Source organism: Electrophorus electricus, chromosome 12 (genome assembly GCF_041902795.1).
Source record: "Electrophorus electricus isolate QZ-2024a chromosome 12, ASM4190279v1, whole genome shotgun sequence".
In the NCBI taxonomy this organism is placed as follows: domain Eukaryota; kingdom Metazoa; phylum Chordata; class Actinopteri; order Gymnotiformes; family Gymnotidae; genus Electrophorus; species Electrophorus electricus.
This window is the reverse complement of record NC_137508.1, coordinates 6,023,544-6,048,314: the sequence shown is the minus strand read 5'-3', so window position 1 is coordinate 6,048,314 and position 24,771 is coordinate 6,023,544. Positions and strand designations below refer to the sequence as shown.

The 24,771-nt window shown below is 40.8% G+C and overlaps 2 protein-coding genes and 2 long non-coding RNA genes across 7 annotated transcripts in view; 1 reads left to right on the top strand and 3 right to left on the bottom strand.

Moving 5' to 3' along the window:
- Positions 1-924, bottom strand: part of LOC145660200 (uncharacterized) — a 2,493-nt gene extending 1,569 nt beyond the window's left edge. Inside the window, exon 1 of the long non-coding RNA XR_014126383.1 lies at positions 811-924. This is a non-coding gene — a long non-coding RNA (uncharacterized LOC145660200). The remainder of the gene's footprint in view (positions 1-810) is intronic.
- The window catches only part of vrk2 (VRK serine/threonine kinase 2), a 13,357-nt gene extending 4,333 nt beyond the window's left edge, over positions 1-9,024 (top strand). For 2 of the 3 annotated variants that reach the window (XM_035531376.2, XM_081724375.1), the window contains 7 exons: positions 3,002-3,122; positions 3,645-3,703; positions 4,224-4,283; positions 4,505-4,665; positions 7,816-7,959; positions 8,058-8,207; positions 8,471-9,024. In XM_035531376.2, the coding sequence (XP_035387269.1) occupies positions 3,002-3,122; positions 3,645-3,703; positions 4,224-4,283; positions 4,505-4,665; positions 7,816-7,959; positions 8,058-8,207; positions 8,471-8,857 (1,082 nt within the window). In that variant the 3' untranslated portion in view covers positions 8,858-9,024. The remainder of the gene's footprint in view (positions 1-3,001; positions 3,123-3,644; positions 3,704-4,223; positions 4,284-4,504; positions 4,666-7,815; positions 7,960-8,057; positions 8,208-8,470) is intronic. The other variant, XM_027024317.3, reaches the window with a different exon arrangement.
- Positions 984-3,108, bottom strand: LOC145660198 (uncharacterized). Its single transcript, XR_014126382.1, has 3 exons — positions 2,969-3,108; positions 2,728-2,795; positions 984-1,109 (listed from the first exon to the last, which is right to left on the bottom strand). It is a non-coding gene; the product is annotated as an uncharacterized LOC145660198 (long non-coding RNA).
- fancl (FA complementation group L) lies at positions 8,807-24,771 on the bottom strand. 2 transcript variants are annotated; one of them, XM_027024314.3, is made up of 14 exons: positions 24,387-24,771; positions 23,856-23,914; positions 23,622-23,682; positions 23,298-23,354; positions 23,042-23,139; positions 20,445-20,541; positions 19,122-19,190; positions 12,047-12,197; positions 11,880-11,963; positions 10,836-10,881; positions 10,393-10,474; positions 9,377-9,493; positions 9,128-9,199; positions 8,807-8,964 (listed from the first exon to the last, which is right to left on the bottom strand). In XM_027024314.3, the coding sequence occupies exons 1-14, from the start codon at positions 24,471-24,473 to the stop codon at positions 8,929-8,931; spliced, it is 1,116 nt and encodes a 371-aa protein (XP_026880115.1). In that variant the 5' UTR covers positions 24,474-24,771; the 3' UTR covers positions 8,807-8,928. The 2 variants fall into 2 exon arrangements, with proteins under 2 accessions (XP_026880115.1, XP_026880117.1); XM_027024316.3 differs by lacking the exon at positions 11,880-11,963.

The following is a 24,771-nucleotide window of genomic DNA, read 5'->3' as shown; positions in this document are numbered from 1 at the left end:
ACCTGGCCAGACTTAATTCAATATTCCCTAAACAGTCAAAGTCATAACCTGCATTTTGTATGCATTTACCATTAATTAAAGCTTTGATGTTTTGTTAGACTGGGACTCAAAGCCAATATTCTTGCCTGCAAAATAGTGCTGGCATTACAAAAGTTCAATACTAAATCCATGCCAAGGTAAAGCTTGCTAATAGCAATGTTTCTGATGCTGTCAGTTTTTTCAGTATATGAAAAGAAAGATAGGATGCTCGTTCAGCAGTAAAGTGCCAAAATGTCAATGTTTTGGGTGGAGATATTGATGAACTGTTGAAAACCAAAGCCATATAGAGTATTTATATGGCTATACTAGCATTCCTATTTTGAAATATTTTTAGATGATTTTCAAATATTTTCGGATGATTTAAAATACTGTATTTATAAATCATACTGGAGAATGTATAAACTGAAGAAAACAAAAGAAAACAATGGCTGTATGATAAAATGGGGAATTCATAATCCATTTTACTGAGCATATACACTGTCCAATCCAATATCCACTAAGTATTCCAAAATACAAGATTTTATTTGATAGAAATTAATGTAATTAAAATTGAGGTTCAGCAAAAGCATGTCCTATTTTAAGCAAATTCATACCATGTTCTGAACTAAAGCAGTTTGTTAGCTCACTTGCTTGTGTGCAGTTTTACTTATGGTCATCATTCCAACCTGCTCTCTAGATGTTTATGCAGTATCTTAAAGTCCTGGGTTATGTTAACATAAGTACATGTATTAAATAGTGAGAGCATGAAAACAAAAATGCTTATGCACTTACACAAGTTCATTAGCCAACCTCATCTTATATTGAACCTTGTTTTGCTACTGTCATGGCTATTTGCAACAGCACTGATATCACAGTAGTGGACGTGTGCTCATCTGTGGAGTGGAAGCTGACAGCTGTTGTGTAGGTCGTTAGCACCGAATCGCCCCTGTAGATGAATGCAGATTGTGGAGTGTTCCTTTCCTTGTGGCCCCTGGCACCCCATGTAGATGTTGATGTGTTACCATGGTGAGGAGCGTGGAGACAGGCACTCTGTTTCCTGCTGAACTCCGTGCTAAAGGCCTAATTATCACCTGTAGGGTAGAAGAGAAATGGCTGAAATTCAGAAGGAGAGGTTCAAGAGTTTGACACAGCACTTTAGGTAATTTGAATAACAATGGGTCATAATTATGAACAACAGCGTCACGCTGATGGAAGGTGTTGTGTCTGGCCTGGAATGCGTCATTCTCGAGGATCCTTGTTTTAAAACTGAATCGGTGTCAGACCTGCCCAGCCAGCCCCTTTCCCCTCTTACAAAGGCTTACAAAGTGCTAATAGACTAAGTGCCGTATTTCATGCACTTAAGGCCAGTGTTTCTGTGCTGTGGCCCACGTGGTTCAGAAAGAAACTCCAAATAATGTGTCTGTCAGAGGTCATCGCTTTGTATCAGGACTTCTGAGATAAAACTAATTTTGTGTTTGTTAAATTAGTGTTATAAGGGGAAAAGCTATAAATGTGTGGCCTGTTGGGCTTGGCTGCGAGATTGGCTTGTGGGCCAGAGCGCCTAATGGGCATGGTGAGATCAATGGCAGCCATGTGGAGTTAGGCTGAGATTTTCCCCTTTGATGAATGTAGTCAATAGGTAATTTCTCAGGAGATAGACTACAGTCACAGTATTGAGTTGATAAACTCTCCAGGCACGAACAGACAGTGTACTTTAATTTACCTTTATTGATGAAATCAAACTGGAGTTTTTTATGAAGGGACCCACTTATTGTGATGTTAACTCACATATTTGACCGAGTCAGATGGAATAGTCAGGTTTAGCAATAAATACAAGGAAATATCATTCATAAATTCTAGGTAACATTACTCTATGTGTATACATTATAGTGATACCATCTTAAACTTTGCCAAAATGCCAAACAAGTTTTTTATTCCAGTGAAACTTGGAGTAGACTCACTTGAAAGTGAAATGTGTGGTCTAAGTGCATTCTTGGCTAGCTGTGGTCTTTGGGCTTTTGATATGCTTATTTGAACAGTAAACCCTGTTCCACTTATTTCAGTCTTCAGCTTCTCTCCTCAAAGTTGAAAGCAATTTAATCTATCCTTCAAGTTATTTAGTACGGTCAAGCGGATAAAACCCTGGTTAGGCTAACGGCAGATGCGCGCTGCCTGTTCTGCAAGATTAAATAGACGAGAGGGTGATGAAAGATGAAGAGGCAACATCTTTCCGACTTCCTCTCGTTGGGACTGGAAATGAGAGAGGAATGGCTGGTAAAAATCCTTTGTGCATGTGTGTGAAGAAGTGTGTTTACACTAGATGGCAGTTGTGTAATGTGCTGCGGCTGAGGTCGAGGTGTAGGAGGTCTTGGACGTGTACGTGCGCGCACACACACACACACACACACTCAAAAAACTCTGATCTCTGGATCTCCTCTTAAGGCCGGCACAGACCCCACGGAATCCAGTAACATGTGGGAACAATTTGGCTTCAGACATTTATTTCTTTGTTTTACTGCTTGGCTTTCTGGCAGAGAAAGTGTCGGGCCAGGCCATGGGCTGTCTGGATCATGTCAGAGGCCGTGAGTATCGGGTTCCTGGGACGGGCCGCTGGGCCAGACCACTTGGGGAGGGGGTGGTGTGTGCGAGGGGAATACATGCGTTAGAGGTGTATGTGTGTGGGTAGTTGGGTGGAGGGAGGAAACTGACCCACTCTTTCAACTCGCAGCTTCTCTCTGAAGGGCCCTGTTTGTCTGTGAGACAGGCCAGAGCACCAGCTGAAAAAACAAAACACTCCTCTATCAGTATCCCAGTCTTTTTCATAAGGGCATATTTCAGTGGCTAATGGACAGGCCATTTAATCAAGATTCTTTTTTAACCTGCTTCCCGCCAGGTATTCATCTCTCTCATTCTCCTTATCCCTCTACCCCCACTTTATTTATCCCCTTACCCTCTTTATCCTCGCTCCTCCTTTCCCTGGCAGCTCCGTCCAGAAGAGGGGACCTGGAGGTGCTGGGCTACTGCCTGCTTCATTGGCAGCATGGAACACTGCCCTGGCTGTCGGTGCTCAGGAATCCAGCACAAGTTCAGGAGGCCAAGGCCAAGTACGCACCCTTTCCCTCACCCTCCTCCACCCCATTGTAGGCCCAGATTCTGCACTGTGTGTAGTGGCCACTGATCAGAAGCTTCCAGTGGCCCGTACTTAGCCTGAAGTATTCCCTGGACTGCTTTGTTAAAGTATCAGAGGTGTACTTGGGAAAAGATGTGGAGGACTTCATTGCCTGGAAAATGGTGATGACTTTTTCTCTTTTAGAGAGAAAAACTTTGGGACACATTCTGTTGGAGCAGATAAAACAGAGACACACAGGGCTGGCTTTGCTATCCTGGTTTAAGATCAATCTGCAATAGAGAAGTCCCAGTGACAATGCAGTTCTGTATGAGAATAGGCTGGGATTTGAAAACAAATAAAACTAAAAACAAACAAAAAAAACCTGCAATACTTTTAAAATGATCGTGTGTCCCATGTCATTTTATAGCTAGAGTTATAATTTATCACTAATCCTAGAGGAAAAACATTTTTATAGGCTAAATTATTGTCAAATCTCTCTCTCCTCTTTTGACCTTAGGCTAATTGCTAACCTGCCAGACTCCGTCATCCAAATGTCTCCATCCAACTGCACTTTAGGTAAGGGGGTGGGGGTTGGGGCAGGTAGTGAATGAGTGTGTGTATACGCAGACTACTTACAATGATCAACAAGGTGTGGCAGAGAGACTGAGCCACCTTGCCTTTCCTCTATCAGCAGACCATAGTGGCCCTGCATTATCTTTGCTCCCTGCACAGAATGAGGGGGCACACATGTCTCCTGAAAAGAGGCTTTGTGATCTATGATTATGATGAGGTCCAATTCCCCCAACCTTGAGAGGCTGGTTGCAGCTGGACCAGAGAGATAAGGCGTCCAACATGCATCAACGCCGTGCATGTGATATACATTCAGTTAAAATGCTGCAAAGATGCTGCATACTGGCCTAGTGCTGTGGACAGCTTATTTATTACAGTGAAGAATAGAAAGAAGCCATATTAGACACACGTTTGGGTGCATGTTTGAATGGCGAAGCTTATTCAATGTTGTGTTCTTGTCAGGGTCCATGGGTTGGTATGATATTTTTTTCCCCTTTTCTGCTCCATTGGAATGACAACGAAATAGACACTGGGGTGCAGCAACTGAGTGAGGAAGCCAGGGATCAAGGCCCCATCCCACTGCATGGTGATTCAGTATGCAATTAGCCCAGCTGTCAGGCACCTAAATTTGCAGTCTTTGTAGACCTGAACCCCTACCATCATAAAAATCTTGGTTGACTATATAATCATCTAAAAGTACAATCAATTATTTTCAGATTTATCTGGTAAAATATCTGATACTGGGTTGAAACATGAAATCCATAATGTCCTCTTTAGCCTCCCTATTTCCTTTGAACTTTTCCTCAGTGGATGTAGCTGAGTTCCTGTGCAGTGTGAAGGCCCTGGGCTACAATGAGAAACCAGACTACCAGGCCCTGAGGAAGGTCCTGTCAGCCACCAGGTCACAGAGCCCTCTGGACCTCTCCAGGCCGAGAGCAGTGGAGACAGCTAGGCCAGCCGCAAACCGGGTGAGTGTGATGCACTTCTGGCCACAAGCACTCCAGCCTTAATGGGGACCAGATGAGTAAGGGATGGAGCACGTAGAGCAGCCTGTGGGCTGCGGCTGATTTATCTGTCTGGGAGAGCACACGAGATGCTCAGGTTTGAGCACCCTCCACTGACCCCTTCCCATGGGTGTTCACTCCTACGCCTGAACTCAGCGCGGTATCCAACGGGCAGCCCAGGCCTGAGAGCTGCCATGCAGGTACAGCAGAGTAGAGATTTACAGAGTGGTGACAGTCTCAGAGCTGTCTAAAGCCTCCTGACTAGAGCTAGAGCTCACCTCGGCGTCAAAAATGTTACTGGGCCATTTAATTAAAGCCCCCTTAATTTATTGTAAGCATATACATCAAAGATTGTATTTCATCAGATGTACACACATTACACATCTCAAAACATACACTATATTGCCAAAAGTATTCACTAGTCTGCCTTCGCATGCACATGAACTTGAGTGACATCCCAATCTTAATCCATAGGGTTTAATATGATGTCGGCCCACCCTTTGCAGCTATAACAGCTTCAAGTCTTCTGGGAAGGCTTTCCACAAGGTTTAGGAGTGTGTTTATGGGAATTTCTGACCATTCTTGCAGAAGCCCATTTGTGAGGTCAGACACTGATGTTGGACGAGAAAGCCTGGCTCACAGTCTCCACTCTAATTCATCCCAAAGGTGTTCTATCGGGTTGAGGTCAGAACTCTATGCAGGCCAGTCAAGTTCTTCCACACCAAACTCGCTCATCCATGTCTTTATGGACCTTGCTTTGTGCACTGGTGCGCAGTCATGTTGGAACAGAAAGGGGCCATCCCCAAAATGTTCCCACAAAGTTGGGAGCATGAAATTGTCCAAAATCTTTTGGTATGCTGAAGCTTTAACAGTTCCTTTCACTGGAACTAAGGGGCTAAGCCCAGCTCTTGAAAAACAACCCCACACCATAATCCCCCCTCCACCAAACTTTACACTTGGCACAATGCAGTCAGCCAAGTACCGTTCTTCTGGCAACCGCCAGACTCATCCATCAGATTGCCAGATGGAGAAGCGTGATTCGTCACTCCAGAGAACACGTCTCCACTAGAGTCCAGTGGCGGCGTGCTTTACACCACTGCATCTGATGCTTTGCATTGCGCTTGGCGATGTAAGGCTTGGATACAGCTGCTTGTCCATGGAAACCCATTCCCTGAAGTTCTCTATGCGCTGTTCTTGAGCTAATCTGAAGGCCACATGAAGTTTGGAGGTCTGTAGTGATTGACTCTACAGAAAGTTGGCAACCTCTGCCCACTATGCGCCTCAGCATCCACTGACCCCGCTCTATCATTTTACGTGACCTACCACTTCGTGGCTGACGTTCCCAGTCACTTCCACTTTGTTATAATACCACTGGCAGTTGACTGTGGAATACTTAGTAGCTAGGAAATTTCACAACTTGACTTGTTGCACAGGTGGCATCCTATCATGGTACCATGCTGGAATTCACTGAGCTCCTGGGAGTGACCCATTCTTTCACAAATGTTTGTAGAAGCAGTCTGCATGCCTAGGTGCTTGGTTTTATACAACTGCCATGGAAGTGATTGGAACACTTGAATTCAGTGATTTGGATGAGTGAGTGAATATTTTTTGGCAATGTAGTATATCTTATACAGACTACCCTGTCAAGCACTTGAGATACAGAGTTGTGGTGGGAAGAAGTGGGAATGGTGCTTTCCCTCTCCTGCTTCTGTAGGGGTAAACGAGGCAGTGAGTCTTGACCAGGTGTCAGAGGTTAAGCTCTGCTGACCCTGCCGAAGGGCTCATTGCCTGTCGAGAGGTCTGGAGTGGAAGTCTTCATTCTGATGAATCATTGTAGCAACAAGCAAACTTGAATCACCGATATCCATAAAAACATAAGCAGCCCAATTTGAGGCTATTGAATAAATACTTTTTTTTACTGAGGCCAAAAGATCACTAGTTAGAATTACAGCTGATTTTTTTTTTTTTTTTTTTTTTGTCTCTCATTTCCATTTGGAGCTGTCCAGAGGTTTGAGCTAAGGCTTATAAGGCAAGTTCCAGTGATGGTTTGAGGATTAGCAAAAAGGTACATTTACAATTGATTTTACTGCCTCCTTGTGACCCAATACGGCAGCCACCTGTAGAACAACAGCGAAAATGCTGCATACACTTGCTTTCTAGAATTGGTTTCTGCTTTGAATATGAAATATGGATGACAGATAATGAGTTGGGTAATAGAGGTAGATGTTCAAAAATTACTGTAGAATAATGGCCTAGGTCAAGGAATGTTGATTAGTGTTCAAATACAGGTGTCTTGATATGAAACGGATAATTGTAATAGGCTTAAAGAGGGAGGGCATGAAGGAGACTGGTACTGTTAGCAGGACCGTCTGATTATATTGTGAAACTCTAAAAAGGACAGAATGCCATGCTGAAAGAATTGTCTGAATGTGATTCAGATGCTCGCACCCTTGTCCTTCCTTATGAAAGGAGGATCTGAATTCTTAAATGCCCTTTTTATTCACATACACTACACAGTATATGCAGAGAATCCTCTCAGAGGAATGTATGGAGCCAAAGAGAGAAGTTCCTTCTCTGTCTGACCTTGGCCAAACCTCCTACACAGATGGAAAAGATCAGTGTCAACACTACGGGCATTAAGATTTGAATCCCTCCTTTTCTTTGTAGTAATATTTTCTCAGTGGTTTCTGTTCATCCCCTTCTGGAGGGTCAAGCTCCAGTTCCTTTGAATAAAATTTAAAACAACACCATCAATGTCACCCTCGTGTCTCAACCCTCCTGTAACAGCGTCAGGCCGAAAGAGGTATGCAGCTCCTAACGCCACTCCAACGCTCGTAGAGTTTATTTTGCCTACACCTGACCTCAGCAGTGATCTGTGGCCAAATTTAGTTTGGAGAGTTGCCACCTCAGGGAGAGCATTGGGTATCATTAATCAGGAGAGGTCTTCCACTCTCTGGGTCCAGGTCAGGGTGAGAGCACAGAGATGGAGCTTACAGACAGGAGCAAGGGCTTTTGCTCATGCCAAGTTATCAGGGTTCCAGTTTATATCCATCTTTCCTTCAGCTTCACCTCAAATGCTCTAAATCATGTTTCTTTGTCCACTCACCCTAAAAGAACTCAAGTCATGCCAGAGCTGCTGTTAGATCAACCAGACGGAAGCCTGTGGCCAAGGATGAAGATGGAAACTGGGATAAAGTAGACTCTAAACCAGCCAGAGTTGGGTCCAGAACCAAAGGGGAGTCAAAGACACAAGAGCAGGTGATGTAGCAACAGAACACTTACCAATAAGCTGGTATGAGTTTTGTACCCAGTTATTCCTACCATCCTTTTTCTTTATTTATTGTTTCAAACCATAGAAACAATGCAGAAGTAACTTGTCAGCTAAAGGAGCTACAAAGTCGAGCCTTGTGGCTAGAGGCAGCGATGAAGGTTATATAGATGATCCATTGCCATCAAGAATGCAGCCCAAACCACAAGGCACAAAGCAAAGACAGAAACATGAACAAGTAATGCATAGCATACCATTCACAGCCACCACTAAGACAAATGCACCAGTCAATAATGTTTTTTTTTTCCATTTATTTTTATGGACTCTACTGTAAGTGAATAAGTTTTAATTATATGTAAACAATGTGTGACCTCTATTTGGGCTCGGTGGGAAAGTGGAGGATAAATTAACTAAAACAATTAGTTTTACATACTATTTTAACATGCTACTTTAACATGGAAAATGCAATGTTATTTAATCATCTTCATCTTGGCGAGAAAGCTGGCTCCAGGACCTGGAGTCACGAGGAGAACAGATGAGGCCTGGCTACCCACTAAAAAGCAACCGAATGACCCAGATCTTGGCCACAGCTTCAGCTCTGATGTCAGGAAGAACTGGGGAAGAAACTGCAACTCGTGGAAATACAGCACAAGACTGAGTGAAGAGGGGGCGTACTGGGATGAGCTTAACCAGAATCCCAACCACTGGGTGGAAACTAATCATAGTGGACATCAGTGGAGAAGAGCTGCTTATGAGTACAACAATGACAAGTACTGGAACAATTCAGAGAAATCTGAAAATGAGCAACATATGCAGTGGAGCCTTAAAATGTGTATAGGCATTATTATTGGGCTCCTTCTTATTCTGGTTGTTGGCACTGTCCGCTAGAAAAACACTCTGCTGATCATGCCTATGTCAAAACTAAATTTCTTATAAGTCGCAGAATAGATGCAGTCTGGTCACGGTTTTGGGATTGCCATTTTCACTGTGATGGGCTGAAAGAAAAGGTATGTTTATATTAGAAACCTTTATTAAAAGGTTAGTTTCATGGCAAATACATGCAGTAATTGTTTTTTGTAAGGACAAAAAAGTTTAAATAAATACATTTGCTACACAGACTGGATTCTAAGCATCAGTAGTAGTAAAGTGGGGACTTACCTTGCTGCAGTAAGGACATTCTCCAAACACAATATTGAAGCTTTGGCGACTGGTGGGCAGACCTCTAAGCCACTGAGAAAATAGTCCCAATATAGTCCCGATAAAGCCCAACAAATAGCAGGCAAGACGGAAAATGCAGACTTTCTGATTATTCTAATTAGTAATGGCAATCTAGCCAGCTGTGAGTGGTCTTTATGTAATGGGTTCAAAGGTATGAATCTTGTGATGACTAAATCACAGTGTATTCACCTCGTAGAGACAAGCCTGATGGAAGGGCTGCCCACAGCGTGGGTCATTGCACACCTGATCTGGGATGGCCGAATCAAGCCGATAAGAGTAGCAGATGCCACACTCCATACTGAAACTCTGATGGAAAAAGCATACATATTTGTTTATACAAATGACTTGAGCATTATGTATCAGCTACACCAGGCAACCAAAGCATTTGAAATCATTTAAATGAAACCATCTAGTCTGGCTCACAACTACTTGAGTGGTTTAAAAATAAATAAATAAAAACACACCTCCCATCTTAAATCTGCATCTTCCTATCCACATTCACCTCCATCTCTCAACCCTCTTCTCCCTCTAGCTGAGGGGCTACGATGCATGAAGGTTCATGTTTGTTTCCACAGGGTGAGAAGACTCAGGTGGGCTTATCAACCCTGTGTGTACTTGACCCCCACTTCAGAGAATCCTCCTCCTTAGTGAGATGCCAAAGCGAAACTGGAGAGGCTTCATACATCTTCCCCCGTTCCCCCTTTTCTGCTCTGCTCTCCTCTACACCCATCCACTCCACTCTTTGTGTTTGCATATTGCTTTTCAGATAATTAGAGGCTTTTTTCTCAAGCAATCCATTAAAAGGATGGCAGGTAAAATTTAAACATCTGGTCAAGTAAACTTTTCACTCTTCAGAATGTTAATGATGGCCAAGCATTAATCAGTGGTGCAGGCTGCGAATAAACACAGAGTCCTTTCAACCCACCAGCCACTGCACACGCGCGTGCGCACACACAAAGATAAATTGTGGATATATGATTAAACAGCTCTTGATAGTGCTGAGGATTCTGCCACCTTTGTTATTGTAATGATCTTATCTGTAAACAACCCAATTAAAGGAAATCTGTATCCATCTCTACCCATGATAAAAAAATAAATAAATAAATTAAAAAAAAGTTGGGGGAGGATCTTGCAAACTCCAAATGTGATTGCACTGTGCAGCTAATTATAAGTGGCAGTGTGTGACATGAAAATATGTAACATACAGATTTTTCGTGGGTGGCAGGCGATGGGAATTCTATCTCCATAACATCTCTCATATTCTGTAGGATACTGCAGTCAGGGTTCCTGAGAGAAGATGATAAATCAGGAGTAGTATAGTAAATACAATTTAATGATTAGTACCTAAAAAGGCTGACAAGTTACCCTACAAACCAGCATTATGGGCCAAACCATTCCCAATATATGGTTTACAGGCATATTGTTCATTTTACACGGTATTAGATCTATCCACCCAGGTATATCCCCTCACACACACACACACACACACACACACACACACACACACACACACACACACACACACACACACACACACACACACACACACACACACAGTACCTAGGATTTGTTAAAAGCTAAGAATAAATGCATCCCTTCTTTTGTACAGCAAGTGGCATATAAAAGCTAGTAATTACAATCGTCTTACCACAGATGCATGTTAGCATTCAGCTTATTCCTCAAAGGGGTGACCACTGGAAGGCAGAAGCAAAATAGCAACTGCAGTTTCTTGATTACCACAAGATACTACCAGTATTTTAAATTAGTATTTTAACACAAACATACTCAGCTGTGTGTTAAAATTATTAATAAAGAAACAATGAAAATAAATTGCATCAATCAACCAGAGAGTAGCAAAACAAGCCTGAGGGAGTGTTCTATATGAAGGCATGACCTATGCTCGCCTCCTGATGTACCAGAGCAGTTTCAATTAACTGCACCTCATCTCTCATTCGGTGCCCATCACGTGACTGCAGTGCACTGACAGACAATGCACAGCCATGTCATTTCTTACCACTAATCTTGACTTGCTCTTAGAAATGCCACGGTGCAGTGGCGGCAGAGCTGGGCATTTCCCACTGTGACAAACATTCTGACAGAGAGGGAATTATTCAAATAATTCACATAAAACGTGCTCATCATGGCTGTTCCACCCTGAGAGATCAATCTGGGAGGAATGTGATAGTGGCTCCCTCGGTTTGTCATTTGTAAATGCAAAAAGCAATATTTCTGTCTGACCCCTCGCTCAGAGGGTCCACGTCTGCCACTGTCTTGACTATCGAAGTGTGGATTTAATATCAATGAATAACATTGCTAGGCAACCGACAATATGTTCTGTGTGCCATTGTCAGCCAGGCATGACCTTGGATTTAAAGAAACAATCACGGAGGCTTAAATAGTGCAAACTGACCTCCATTCAAGCGAAATCTCTCTCTGAATCTAGAAAGGCATTATACTGCACACATATTGTAGCTTGGCCAATTCTACTGTACCAATCCTATGTTAAATGTAATAAAAACTTTATGGGATATACACTTATGAACCGAGGTAATTGAAAAACAAGGGGACAAATGGGGTTGATGGATATTGATTTCTTATGTGTGAAATGTCATTCAACAAGCGCAAACAGGTCATTTAAGATATATGAACATACATTTAGGTTGGATACACTTGCAGACATAAAAATACCCACTGTGCTCGGCTCCAAGCAGGCAACACTCTGGTAACATCTTGGGGTGTCTGGGGTCTATTTGGACCTTTATGGAGACATTGTTTCCTAGGCATACAAAGTCGAAGCTCAGCTGCTGTGATGCTTCACAAACTAAGCAAACCACAAGACGTCAGGATGGCAGAGCCTACCAATGGCGATCCTCCTCATGGAGTCTGCCCTGGTGGGTTTCTCAGGCTCCAGCACCCAGGTATGCTTGTCTATCTCATCCAGCACTGCCCAGAACTCAGCCAAGGCTTCCACAAGCAGCAGGAACTGGCTATGGATGGAAGCTAGAGTGCTCTGAGTCGAAGAGATAAGAGGGTATTACTCAGTCAACTACACCAGTAAGAGTGCTACATGTGATGTACTTATACAGAAAAGAGGAAAATAAAACCAAACAACAGAATTTAATCAGGATTAGAAGCCACAAATGGACCTCAAACCTGACTTTATTAAGCATGCATTTTGGGGGGTATTTAAAGCTGGGAAAACATTCACTACATGAAAAATGTAGCTAACATTTAAAATGTGAAATATATTAAAAAAAAGTAAATGTATAAAAGTGAAGCATTCACACTCAAAATCAAGTGTTCAAAAGCAGATTTTTGAAACAATTGGTATTCTGACAGAGTAAACAATTAAACATTTACAACAAATCAATAACTGAATCAAACAAAGCAATATTAAGACCATCCAAGACACAAACAAGAATGAACATTTTACTTGTCAGAAGGGCAATAATACACTTCCCTTACACAGTTGCCAATAAATACAGTAGGAAATGGTAGAGGGGAGGATCACTTTGTCCATCTGTCTACAGTTGTAGTTTGAGACACATTTCCCTGATTGCCTTCACTATCTTTTCAGGATGATTTCTATTAATCTACTGTTTCTTACTGAGATTCATCCCATTCAATCAGCACAATATGTCTGACAGTCACTTCATTCCAATTGTGTCAGTATTATTCATTAGCTTTTACGACCATGCTTTGAAAAACAACAGAAATGTGATTGGTATTGTGTACTTTACCACTGATCCATTTTTAATTGAGCCTTTTTTCAAGAGTCACAGCAGAAATGACAGCTCTAAAGCACGTCCTTAATGTTGAGACTGGTAACACATTTAAGTTAATATACAGGTTAACCCTGACTGCAGTGGCAGTTTTGGCAACAACTTTAAGGGAGAACCTGAGTGCTCGTAATAGTGCGTCTCTTTAGTACTACTAGAAATTGGTACAAGGCATGATCTTTTGATGAGATGTCTACAGTCAAACAGAAATTTCAAGTACATGACAGGTATGGGTGCAGTCCAGAAGTCTGGCTTAGTGGATCAGCTTTCTAAAAACCAACCCACAGCCCCCTGACATTTCTCCAGCTTCCCATCAGCCTGTCAGTAACGACTGATTGGAACCTGAAATGAGAAGCCAACTAATAGTAATTCCAACTGAAAAGGGAAGAACATATCCTATACATCAGAAAACAAGTGAATCCAAGCCATATCCCTAGATCACTGAACACCCCAGACAGCTCATCTATAGCTCTGCATTACAGCTTCCTATGATTCTAACCTACGCAAACACGCTGGGGGCGCAGCTTCCTGTGGCGCTTGCTCAGCTGTGAGGCAGAGCTAATGGTTTAAGCGTGGCGCCTCATAAATCATGGCTGCCGATTGACAGGCAATGCTGCTTGGCCCTGCTTCACTCTGTGCTGTCAGACTGAGCGGCTGCAGGTTGACCGAGGCGAGCTGCTTGGAGAGTCACACTCCCAACCTCCCCCTCCTTTAATCCCAGCCCACAGAGCACTCTGGTCTGGACACCAGAGCCTCGCTACTCAAGTTCAAGACCACGGGTTTATTTTTAATGCTGCTCAAATGCCTGTTCTACACTGGGGGGGAAAAGACAAACAAAGATGTATATGTTACAGAGTTAACTAGGGGAAAAAATACAAAAAGCAATACCAGAAAAACTACTACTCACAGATGCTCAGATCCCGAAGCTATTTACTTGTCTTAATTCTAAGATGCAATAGAATTTTACTTGAAAATAAGATGGAAATCTGTGTCAATAAAATCTATAAAGTATCTTTCTGCGAAAATATACTACAAAGTGGAAGCCTCAGGCACACACACAGACATGAATAAACCTTAAAAATCAATTAGAACCAAGAAGAACACAGTTCCAATTTAACTAAAATACTCAATTTAGTTCAAAGGTTAAAGATGGTGATGTAATTTTATTTTCAGAGCAGCAGTGACAATGTTTAGGACATAATTCTCACAATGAAATATCCACTAGCTCCTTCATGAAATTGTTTTATCACACACAACAAAAACATAGTGACTTAAGCGTAAACCTAAGCACAGGTGGAAAACTTTAACTCATCCTTGTGATCAGTAGTCTCACTTTGCTCCTTTGTAATACCGCTGACCACATAATGCTGCCAATCTAGTAAGAGTTCCAGGGAGAAGTATGGCCATATTCAGAAACTTCATTTCAAGCATTTTCCTTCTGTCACATAATTTGTGCATGCTACTGTTGATTGATGTCCTTGGTTCTCCAATACATTGCCATACATGTAAAACTGGAAGCGAGGAAACAGCATACACACCCCCCCCCCCCCCCCCCCAACACGTTTTGTAGGACAGATTAAAGACCTTCTTTGATCAACACAATATTAATAATCTTATAATATTGTATATAACATGTAAATTATATTAAATAAGGAAGAAAAATTAACTTGAGTAAGCTACCGCAACATAACAGCCACCTAAGAAAAGAAAGGTACCTTAACACAAGAGAGAGAAAATGAGCCAAAAATGATGGGTCACTGTGCCACTACAATGCACACAATTTAGCACTGCACAGGTGCAAAAACTCTGCAATTACTTTCCAATTAATGCCAGTTGTGCAATTATGGTTATGCATTTATATGAATATATGGCCCACGTAAATGTCTTTGTAATTGAATTCCTATTGGAAATAAGCCTAAATGCAGACACAATGGATTTATGTTTAGTGGAGTTGACAGTCTGCTCACCACACAGTTAACTATTTCAATTAAGTTTCTCTACATAATGGTCAACAATGCATATTCATAGACTCACTTAGAAAGAGAATGACTGAGGTAAATAAATTCAGTAAAAGCAAGGATAGAAATAGGTAATCTTTAAAATGCTTAATGAGTATTCTTTAAAACCGTAGATAACGAGAGAGGTAGGCTGCAAAAATGCAAGGCCACAGTAAACATGTTAAAGGTGTAATCAGTATTTTATGGAGAAAATGTGTGTGTGCGCTCTCAAGCTGCACCCTGAGAAAAATGTATGTATATTTAGGGGTGACCAGTGACCTTCTATAATTAGCCTATGCAATGACTATTAAAATTACTGCTTACCATCCCTTTTTAAAAATAGTTTTTAAGAAGTAATTTTCACAGACATCATTTAATCTTGAGATCAGGAAGTAGAAATGATGGGGCAGAGAATTCCAGAGGTTTAGTACCATGACATGGACTAACCTGAGGAGAGTCTGGTGTAAGAAAGCAATGCCAGGGACATGGGGGTACGCAGGTGGTGGGATGGCTGAAATAGGTTAGCCAGAAGGATGCTGTCTACACCATGTAAGGCATTCATTAAATAATAAGAATTAATATCTCAAAAGCTTAATTATAGAGTGGCACTGTTTCACTTTTACGATTTAGAATCTTAAATGAATGTGTGTAATTTTGTTATAGGACAAATCAAAATCTCAAACCAAGAGGATAAGCATCTCATGAAAGTTGTCTGCACTGTACACAGCTGGCCACTGGGCTATTTAATATGGTGTGGTACATGTCACTTCTCAATATAACTTATATAATAGAGCTATGGTTTATGTAGTGATGAGAAAACTAGGATGTAAATGATTCAAAAATAACAATGGGCTGCACCTATTTGTGAATTAAATTTTAAAAAATAACACTCCTCTAAAATATTAAATGAAATTTGACCACATTGCTACCACATTATAGCACAAGACAAAACACTGAAACCACAGAATGAAATCTGAAAATACTGAAAACCTAAGAATATGGAATGACACTTAATACTGAATGACCTCCAAACTCCTGAGTTGTATAAATGTATATAATTATATAACAGTATAAAATTGCACTGACATTGTAATTTTCAAAAACCTAAAAAAAATAGAAATCCAAGAACCACTACAATGCAGCCTAATGCAAGTACCAGTAATATACCTACATTTTTGCACTGTGATTGCCTTTGCTTTTATTAATTATGACATTTAAGCATTTGGCAGAAGTGGCATATGTATAGTGGTGCTTGAAGGTTTGTGAAACCTTTAGAAGTTTCTATATTTCTGCATAAATTTGACCTCAAACTTAATCAGATTGTCAAACAAGTCCTAAGAGTAGAAAGAACCAAATCAAATAAATGAGTCAAAAATATAAGACTCATTTATTTATTGAGGAAAGTGATCCAATATTTCATATCTGTGAGACAGTTAGACTGTGTACACATTCAGGAGATTCAAAACCATCATTACCCTCCCCAGGAGTGGTCAACCAACAAAGGTCAAGGCAGGAGCAAGGAGTGTAATAGTCAGCGAGGTCACAAATGAACCCAAGGTAACTTCTAAGCAACTAAAGGATTTTCTCACAGTGGCTAAGGTTAATGTTCATGAGTCCACTATAAGAACACTGAACATCAATGGTTTGCATGGCTGAGTTGCAAGGAGAAAGCCGCGGCTCTACAAAAAGAACATCGCTGACTGTGAAGTTTTCTAAAGATCACAGGGGTAAGCCAGATGGCTACTGGAACAATGTTTTGTAGACAGATGAGACCAAAATAGGTCTTTTTGGTTTAAATGAGAAGAGTCATGTTTGGGGATAGGAAAACAGCATAAAAACCTCATCCAATCTATGAAACACGGTGGTGGCATCATCATAGGGCCTGTTTTGCTGCATCTGGGCCAGGACGACTTGCCATCATTGATGGAACAATGAATTCTGAGTTATACTAGCAAGTTCTAAAGGAAAATATCAGGCCATTTGTTTGTGAGCTGAATCTCAAGAGAACTTAGGTCATGCAGCAAGACAACGATCCTAAGCACATTGTTCTACAAAAGGATGGTTAAAGAAGAATAAAGTTTTTTTGAATGTCCAAGTCAAAATGCCAACCTTAATCCAATAGAAATGTTGTGGAAGAACCTGAAGCAAGCAATTCATAGGAGGAAACCCACCAACATAACTGATCTGAAGCCGTTTAGTTACAGAGGAATGAACTAAAATTCCTCCTAGCCTGATGTGCAGGACTAATCAATGTTTAAACACATGCTTATTACAGATATACATGCTGTGTTATAGCTAATAAAATGTACTATACGTTTCTCAGTTTCACCTAAGGAGATTCCATTTAAAAACTAGTGGACAAATGGTTAGGGCACACATGGCAATCAAATGGTTTACAAATAACTGGCAGCATGTCTCGTGTGACGTGCGATTACTGTCACTGTCAATGAGGTATGTACACAGATACATTCAAAGTCTCCAACTATCGAAATATAGCAGTCTACACATGGCATTTATGATAAGGAATTGTGATGGAAGGGTACACATTAAGGATGCATGAAAAAAGAAAATAAAAATTGTGGGCTTTGAAATAATGATTAATCAGTTCTGATATAATGGCACGGAGCCTTTATGATGTTGGCATTCCTAAATGCTACATACACGTTTTTAAAGCCTACATAGTTTTGGATAATTAAGTGTTGTTGTTGTAAGCAAACCAACATATTAGCCATCATGTCAATGTGAATATCCCTGGTATTAGCTATTGAAGTTCTTTTTGAGTCAGCTTGAGTATACTTCCTTGTTGTGTTACTTGCTTGTTGATTATAGTGGAACGATCACACACTTTGACACTTGCTGCAGATGCTAGAGCTGCTCAACATATTGTTCGTTTATCACTTTTTTATCACCTTGGCCAATACTAATATCACAGAAGGCTGCAGCATGCAAATGAGCCATTAACAAATTCTGATTTTTTTTATTGTGTATGAGAATCCTGACCATTCCCAGACATTTCAGGTAAGTATACTGCAGGTGGTTAAATTTTGGCATTTCCACGAGCCAATAAAAGAAAATTGTGGTCAAGATAATGTAGGCCAAACTTTAACCACCATTTCAAGGTTTCATATCATGCTGCCCAGCAGATACTCATATGCAGTTGGAAAGAGCATTAACCCTTCTGTATAAATGTGTCTTGTTACTGAGGATTATATCCACAGCTGAGATAAGAGTAATTTCTGTGTTTCACACCTCCATATAAACACTGCCATGCCTTTCTGAGAACACACATGTACTTTTGATGTACGGATGTACTTTGTATGCCTTGAATAGAATTTATCTTTATCTTTACAGGTACAATGATGATTATATACTTTGTCTGCCAAATTACTTTGGGGTAATAACCAACATTTTTAGATGCATCAGTTCAGCTGGTTCCACAAGACTTTCACTTCCACTACTTCTGAGTTTCAAAAACAAGGAACTATACACATAAGGCACAAAGGGGGGGGGGGGGGGGGGATTATTTACATACATACATATACATATATATTACAAACACACACACATATATATATACATATGGCTGGACAGAGGCTCATCACTGAGCCACACTCCTGCAGACTCACACCTGAACTGGCTTGCTACAGCACACTGGATCATTTAAATCTGCTCAAAAGGCAGGTAGACAACCCTTTCTACACCCCCCCCCCCCCCCCCCAAAAAAAAAAGACTGGAGGGTGCATTGCCACAAGAGACCAGTAGCCCATCAGGGCCACAGCCAGCAGAAAGCCATGTGGTGCTGAGCTGGTTTTCTCTTTTAGAGCTGGCCTTCTCTCTCTCCCTGTGTGTGTGTGTGGGTTTTTTGGGGGTTTTTTGTTTCGGGCAGCACTTCCACTTTTATTGCTGGCCTCTCATTGAGCACACTTTCAGTCCCTCACAACTGTAATCTATTTTTTAAGAATGAATACAACATCAAAGAAATACCATTGTACATAACACCTTTCATCATAAACACAAACGTGTCTTCAAATGCCAACCTTGAAGTAATTAGCACCATTGTGCTTGTAAAATTGAGTAAAAAGAGAAAATTACAATAATACAATGAAAGCCAAAGCATCTTAAGAATTCTCAAGTATATAAACAGTGAAGGCAGTGTACCTGTGGGCTCCATGTAATGACCAGTGGGACAGGCAGATCTGCTGAGCATTCTGGAGCTTCTATTGGGTACTGAGAAAAGCAGAAAATAGGGCAACAAATTCACTTTCTTTTCCTTCTTTATAGCAACTTATAGACACTATACAATTTAGCTAGTGAAAAGAAAACAATTTCCTAATCGAGAGAGGAATGTACTGAAATGTTTGAAGGCTAAATAATTTTCAAAATAAAATAAAATTACATCATTCTATTTCTGACTTGTACCATCACTCCAATGAGAAAATCAGCCTTGATAAATATTGTACATACTTGAGATACCTTTCACCTTTCATGCTGTTCCTGGAGTTTCTATACTCCAGAAAAAAAGGAAAATCATTTACTGATATCAGTGTGCTTTACTGCGCAAAAAAAAAAAAAAAAAAATCAAGCCTACTGAATCAACCTCAAGCATCTAAGATAGTGCCTTAAGCGTCGAGATAAAACTGTAACGGATTTTTCCAACCTTTGTACCATTAAAGCATGATTTCTAATTCTACACACAAGTATCAGTCCCATGCCCACGCAGCATGGCTGAATGGGAGGTGTTGGCTGCTGGAAGTCCAGTGAGAGGTTCTCTGCTCATAGAGGATGAGCAGATGTGAGGTAGAGGGAAATCGCTGCTATTTTTACCCCTCAGCGGGCAGGTGGTCACAGAGGGTTCCTCACGCCCTGCTGAATCTCATCAGGACCCTGTGCCGCGCCAGCAACCTGCCGCTGGCATCTCTACCCCACCACGACTCCAAGCCCGGAGGCACCTTGGCCCCGCTCTCCATCCCTCACACGCACACGGAGTGGGTGCTGCCGCACCTCTCGCCTAGCTCAATTTCCTGCTTCTGCTGTGGCCCCTGTAATCACTTTATGGAGATCACTCGCTGCCTTATCACTCCCTCTGCACATCTCACCTTCACTCCTCTCTCCTTTAGGGGAAGTTACAATCTCACCTCTACATCTCTGTGCACAATCTTACAGTCACAGCACATCGGTGCCACTCATCTGAACTTGTTTCAACATATCTAAACTAAGTTTTATTTATTTTTAAATTTACTTATAATTATGATAATTTTTTTTTAATTATTCTCAGTTTACTGATGTGCACACAGTGAATCTGGATATTGCGGACTTTAACCTGATGTAAATGTAACCTGATGTTACCCGAGTAGCTTAGATTTCAAATTCTAGCATTCCTGAAGAAACAATTCAGTTAGATCAAGACTTAGAAAAGCCAAGAAATTCTGAGTAATAAAATATTTCAGTGGGATATAACGTTTGCGATCAGGTTTGTCTTACCTTGGGCTTAAGTGCGACTGTAATGGTGTGTTGGCGGCCAGCAGAGTCATCTGCTTTCAGCTTAAGAGTACAAAAGTCTGTATTGATGTAGAGCAGCCTGGCAAGCAAAACAATACAGGTGAACATTAGTGCATGCAAACTCATATGCATCAGACACAGGACAACCATGAGTGTATATGTTCATATTCTCACCCTGCGTGAACATTGTCACCAATAAAAACTTAACCCTGCAAGGAAATCAAATCAAATAATAAATAAATACACAGACCCATGCATATATTAATCTACTACCTTTTTCCCTGCTTCTTTTAAACATGAACATCAGAGCAGTGCTGTAGCTCTTTTTGAAGGAATGTTTTACTTGTATTTGACCCGGGAAGTCTTCATTTCCACATTGCTGCTCCAGTTCACTGCAGATTTATGCTGGTTAATGTCCTGCTGCTCCACCTGACATAGTCCCATCTTTACTGATTATTCTCGAGTCATGTCAGGATATAACACATTATTGGCTCCAACACACACACACACAGCATCGGTGTATTCCCCTCAGCCAAGACCATAAGACCACACATTTACACTGTCACATTGCACTTAGCTCCACATAAAGCTCAGACAAGCACTGCCATACAGCTGATACCTCTCTAAACCCAGCTCCCCTCTACTGTTTACTGCTACAATAGAATAGAACGAAATGACCCATTTTCTCTCCCATCTTACATGGCAAAATCACCCCCTCATCGCACTGTGAAGTAGCATCAATTCTTCCACCACTTGCATTCTTCTGTTGTTGTTGTTCTTTTTTTTTTGCCAGACCCTGTATCTTGCTCATTACCTCATTCAGTAACTGTACATCTAATTAACATATCCACCAACATTCTCATCTCCCAGTATGCATGAAGCATTCCATCACTTCCTGAACAATCTCACTTCTCATGCTTAGTCTTCTCTCTTTACACTCCATAAAGCAAGGAGATGAATATTGCATTCAGTTACATGAACCTGTGCCTCAGAATCACACAATTCATTCATTTCCACTGAACGGAAATCCTTTTTCCAGGCCAGAATGCCATTCTGGTGCTCTGCATTCTACGCAGATCACCCAGCGAAGTATCTGGCCTTGCTGGCATTCACTTCAGATGATTGAAACAGCTTGACAGCTTGATGTCTTGCTGTGAGGATTGATGAGAGCATTACATTTGCAACTACAAAATCAGCGGCGCTCATAAACGTTGGAGGGAACATTTGGTGTGTGTGCATACAAACAGGCCATGGATGGAGATTAAACAGTATAAAATTTGTCTGAAAGAGTAATTCCAAAATGTAAGCTGTGATATTGTCCGGCCGGCTTTCAACGATTCTGTATCGCAGCTATTGAGAGCCAGCTGCTGAAAATAGTAAATGTTATTCCGTTCTCACAGGTGCCACCAGAGATCATGTGTTTTAAAATATAAGTGCCAGCTAGGCTGAGATGGTGAGAGCTACAGCCAATAGGAAACATTTTCAGGTGTCATTATCCTGGTGGGGTGTTAAAAGACTACGGTGAAACCCTCGGTTTCTATCCCCCATATATGTGCAAGGCGTGACAACCTCCCACCATAGCCCCAGTGCATCGACTGTCACTAAAAAAAAGGGGAAAAAAAAATGCAGAAGAGTTTTAGCTATGCATATCTGAGCAGGAAGCTCACCCCAAAATAGAAAAATAGATATTGTCTTCTTTTTAATGTCATCAATTTTGCCTTAATTTCTAAAAAGTACAACTTTCACTATACTATATACTTGAAGAATTATAGTTACGATATGATCATCTGTAATTTTTCTTAATGCCTGACACTTTTGAGCTATTCTGAGGATAAGAGGGGAGTGAAGAATTGACCCCATCTTTACAGTAATTAACACTAAACGTGCCTTCTTCAAGGCAACTAAAACTCATTAAAATGACCAGGTTCTGCAGCACTTTCCCCTTGCCTACACCAATCAGAGTCCACAACTATGTCAGACTTGAGGCTATTACCACTGATACAAATTAAGGATCTTAATTAATCTCAAGTGCATTTACAGATAGAGCTGGTGTACAATACTACTGACTGCAATTCAGGGCTGAAATGGGCACCTTGTCTCGTCTCTCATATAACTTGGACATTTCCCCATTAAACTTGAGAGCGGGTTCCCAATTAGAACAATTTGCATTTGCTAATATCATAATTATATCTCGGAACATTAATAGAATGAGGAAAGTACGAATCCTACCTAAAATCACAGCATGACACATGGCTTAGCGACCACATTAACCCTCTCTGTTACAAATGAAGACCAAACTGATTGATTTTTGCCTTTTAAGACTACGTTTGATACTGCGGAGCGGTGTAGATTAGGATTGTGCATGTCATTAAATCATATGATTCAGCGCACTGATAAGGTCATTTTGGAAAGAGATTATATAGATATGTTTTCTCAAAGCAGTAGTTGGACGCTTCTCAAAGCAAACTGAATAAACATGTAACTGAAGCTCCAGAATCAAGGTCATGCAATGCTGAATTTATTAATGTAAGGAAAACATCAGGAAAGCAGAAAAAATAGATTAAGTGACCATGTCGTACTTATCCCAGCCAAGACTCTCTATCTCTGTGATAAGCTGTGAATAGTACTGAGGCGGTGGCATGGTGTGACATCCTGGCTGGTTCTTCAGTGCCACTTCCTAACCAAAGGTAATGCAAGTATATAGAAACATTCATCATATGGTAATAAGGTAAATAACTAAATGTATAAACCATGACATGTGAATATATAAAACCTAACAATAAAAGGAGCAAGCAAACATCTCATGGAAGGTAAAACTACAATTAGAAAAATTACCAATATTGTCCTTAGCTCCAAAATGAAACTGACCAAATCTGAAGAATGATGTAACCTCTGTAAATAAATAAACAAACAAAGACCAATCACAATTTAGTTTAAACCACAACCATTTAAATCTGTTCCTACAATTTGATTAATGAGAGTGGCCAATCTGAGTTAATTATTATTTTAAAAATAATGAACGTTACTGCGCAAATTACAGCTAGACTGGTTAAACATAATCTTGAGCCCCTGCAGGCTCAGAAATAACAACACTGACTATTCTAGGTTAATTATACAATGAACCAATCTAAGGATATAAACATTATTGATTTGCTGTACCTGTTTTACGATATGTTCATAACCTTTCAGCAGCCGTTTCAGCTGCCAACAGCAGTACAATCTGCAAACCAACAGCTTTGAAAAATTAGTCAAACAATCAGTGGCTACACCCATTATCCAGATAGCTAGCTAACTCTAGCACAGAAACTATGCGTACATGCGGCTCACAACACTACAGCTATCTACTGCTTAAAAGTTATAAAACTCATTTAAATAAGACACGATTTCTCGTACTTTGCCTGTTTCAGTTGATGGTCTGAGGGCAGAATTATTCTTAATCTGAAGTCTCTCTCCTGCCAAAGAATACACATTCTTACTACGAAGTGGAATAGAATGCATTTGCACCATTAACTACTATGCATGCAAGTTACCTAGTTATAATTACATTGTAGTGTATAGTATATAGTACGTACGTATAGTTATAATTACATTGTAGTGTATAGTATATAGTACGTACGTATACATACACACACACACACACACACACACAACCTCTCTGTCTCTCATTTATATATATATATATATATATATATATATATATATATATATATATATATATATATATATATATATGCACATACACACACACATACATACATACATCGCGAATAAACTACTTAACCTAGCTCCCTGGCTCTGACGCTATACAGGTATGTATAGGTAAGAGTAGCCTCTGCTAGCTAGCCAGTTCGCTGTTTTAACCGTTAGCTACTTTAGCGTTGCCTCAGTAGCTAAATGCACAGCTAGCTATCCTCATTTACCAACCTGTACTGACACGAAGCCGTCGTAAACAGTCTTCTTCTTATCAAGAGCAATTAATAAAGGACACTCTACGAACATGCTATCAGGCATTGTGAAACAACAACAGAAAATCTAATCAACAGGAAGCCTGGGGTCCACTTTACAGTATGCTAAGACTAGCTACATTCCAACCGCTAGCCACTGTAGCTAGCTAGGTTAGCTGGCTAGCTAATTAACAACTTTCCAATCCCCACAGACAGCCCGACGAGATTTACAGTCCGCTAGCATAGTACACATGGGGATAAGGCATAAGAACAGCTAATATTCACTGAAAATGTCTTAACCACACGGTTTTAACTAGTCCGCTAGCCACTCAGTTTACGTGACTTGTTTCCCGCAATGTCATCAA

Coding starts and splice junctions, on each gene's coding strand:
- fancl (XM_027024314.3), bottom strand. CDS start 24,473: ATGCCTGATAGCATGTTCGTAGAGTGTCCTTTATTAATTGCTCTTGAT. Junction 23,915..24,386: donor ACGGCTTCGTGTCAGTACAG/GTTGGTAAATGA, acceptor ATTCTTTGGCAG/GAGAGAGACTTCAGATTAAG. Junction 12,198..19,121: donor TCATTACATGGAGCCCACAG/GTACACTGCCTT, acceptor TCTTCGACTCAG/AGCACTCTAGCTTCCATCCA.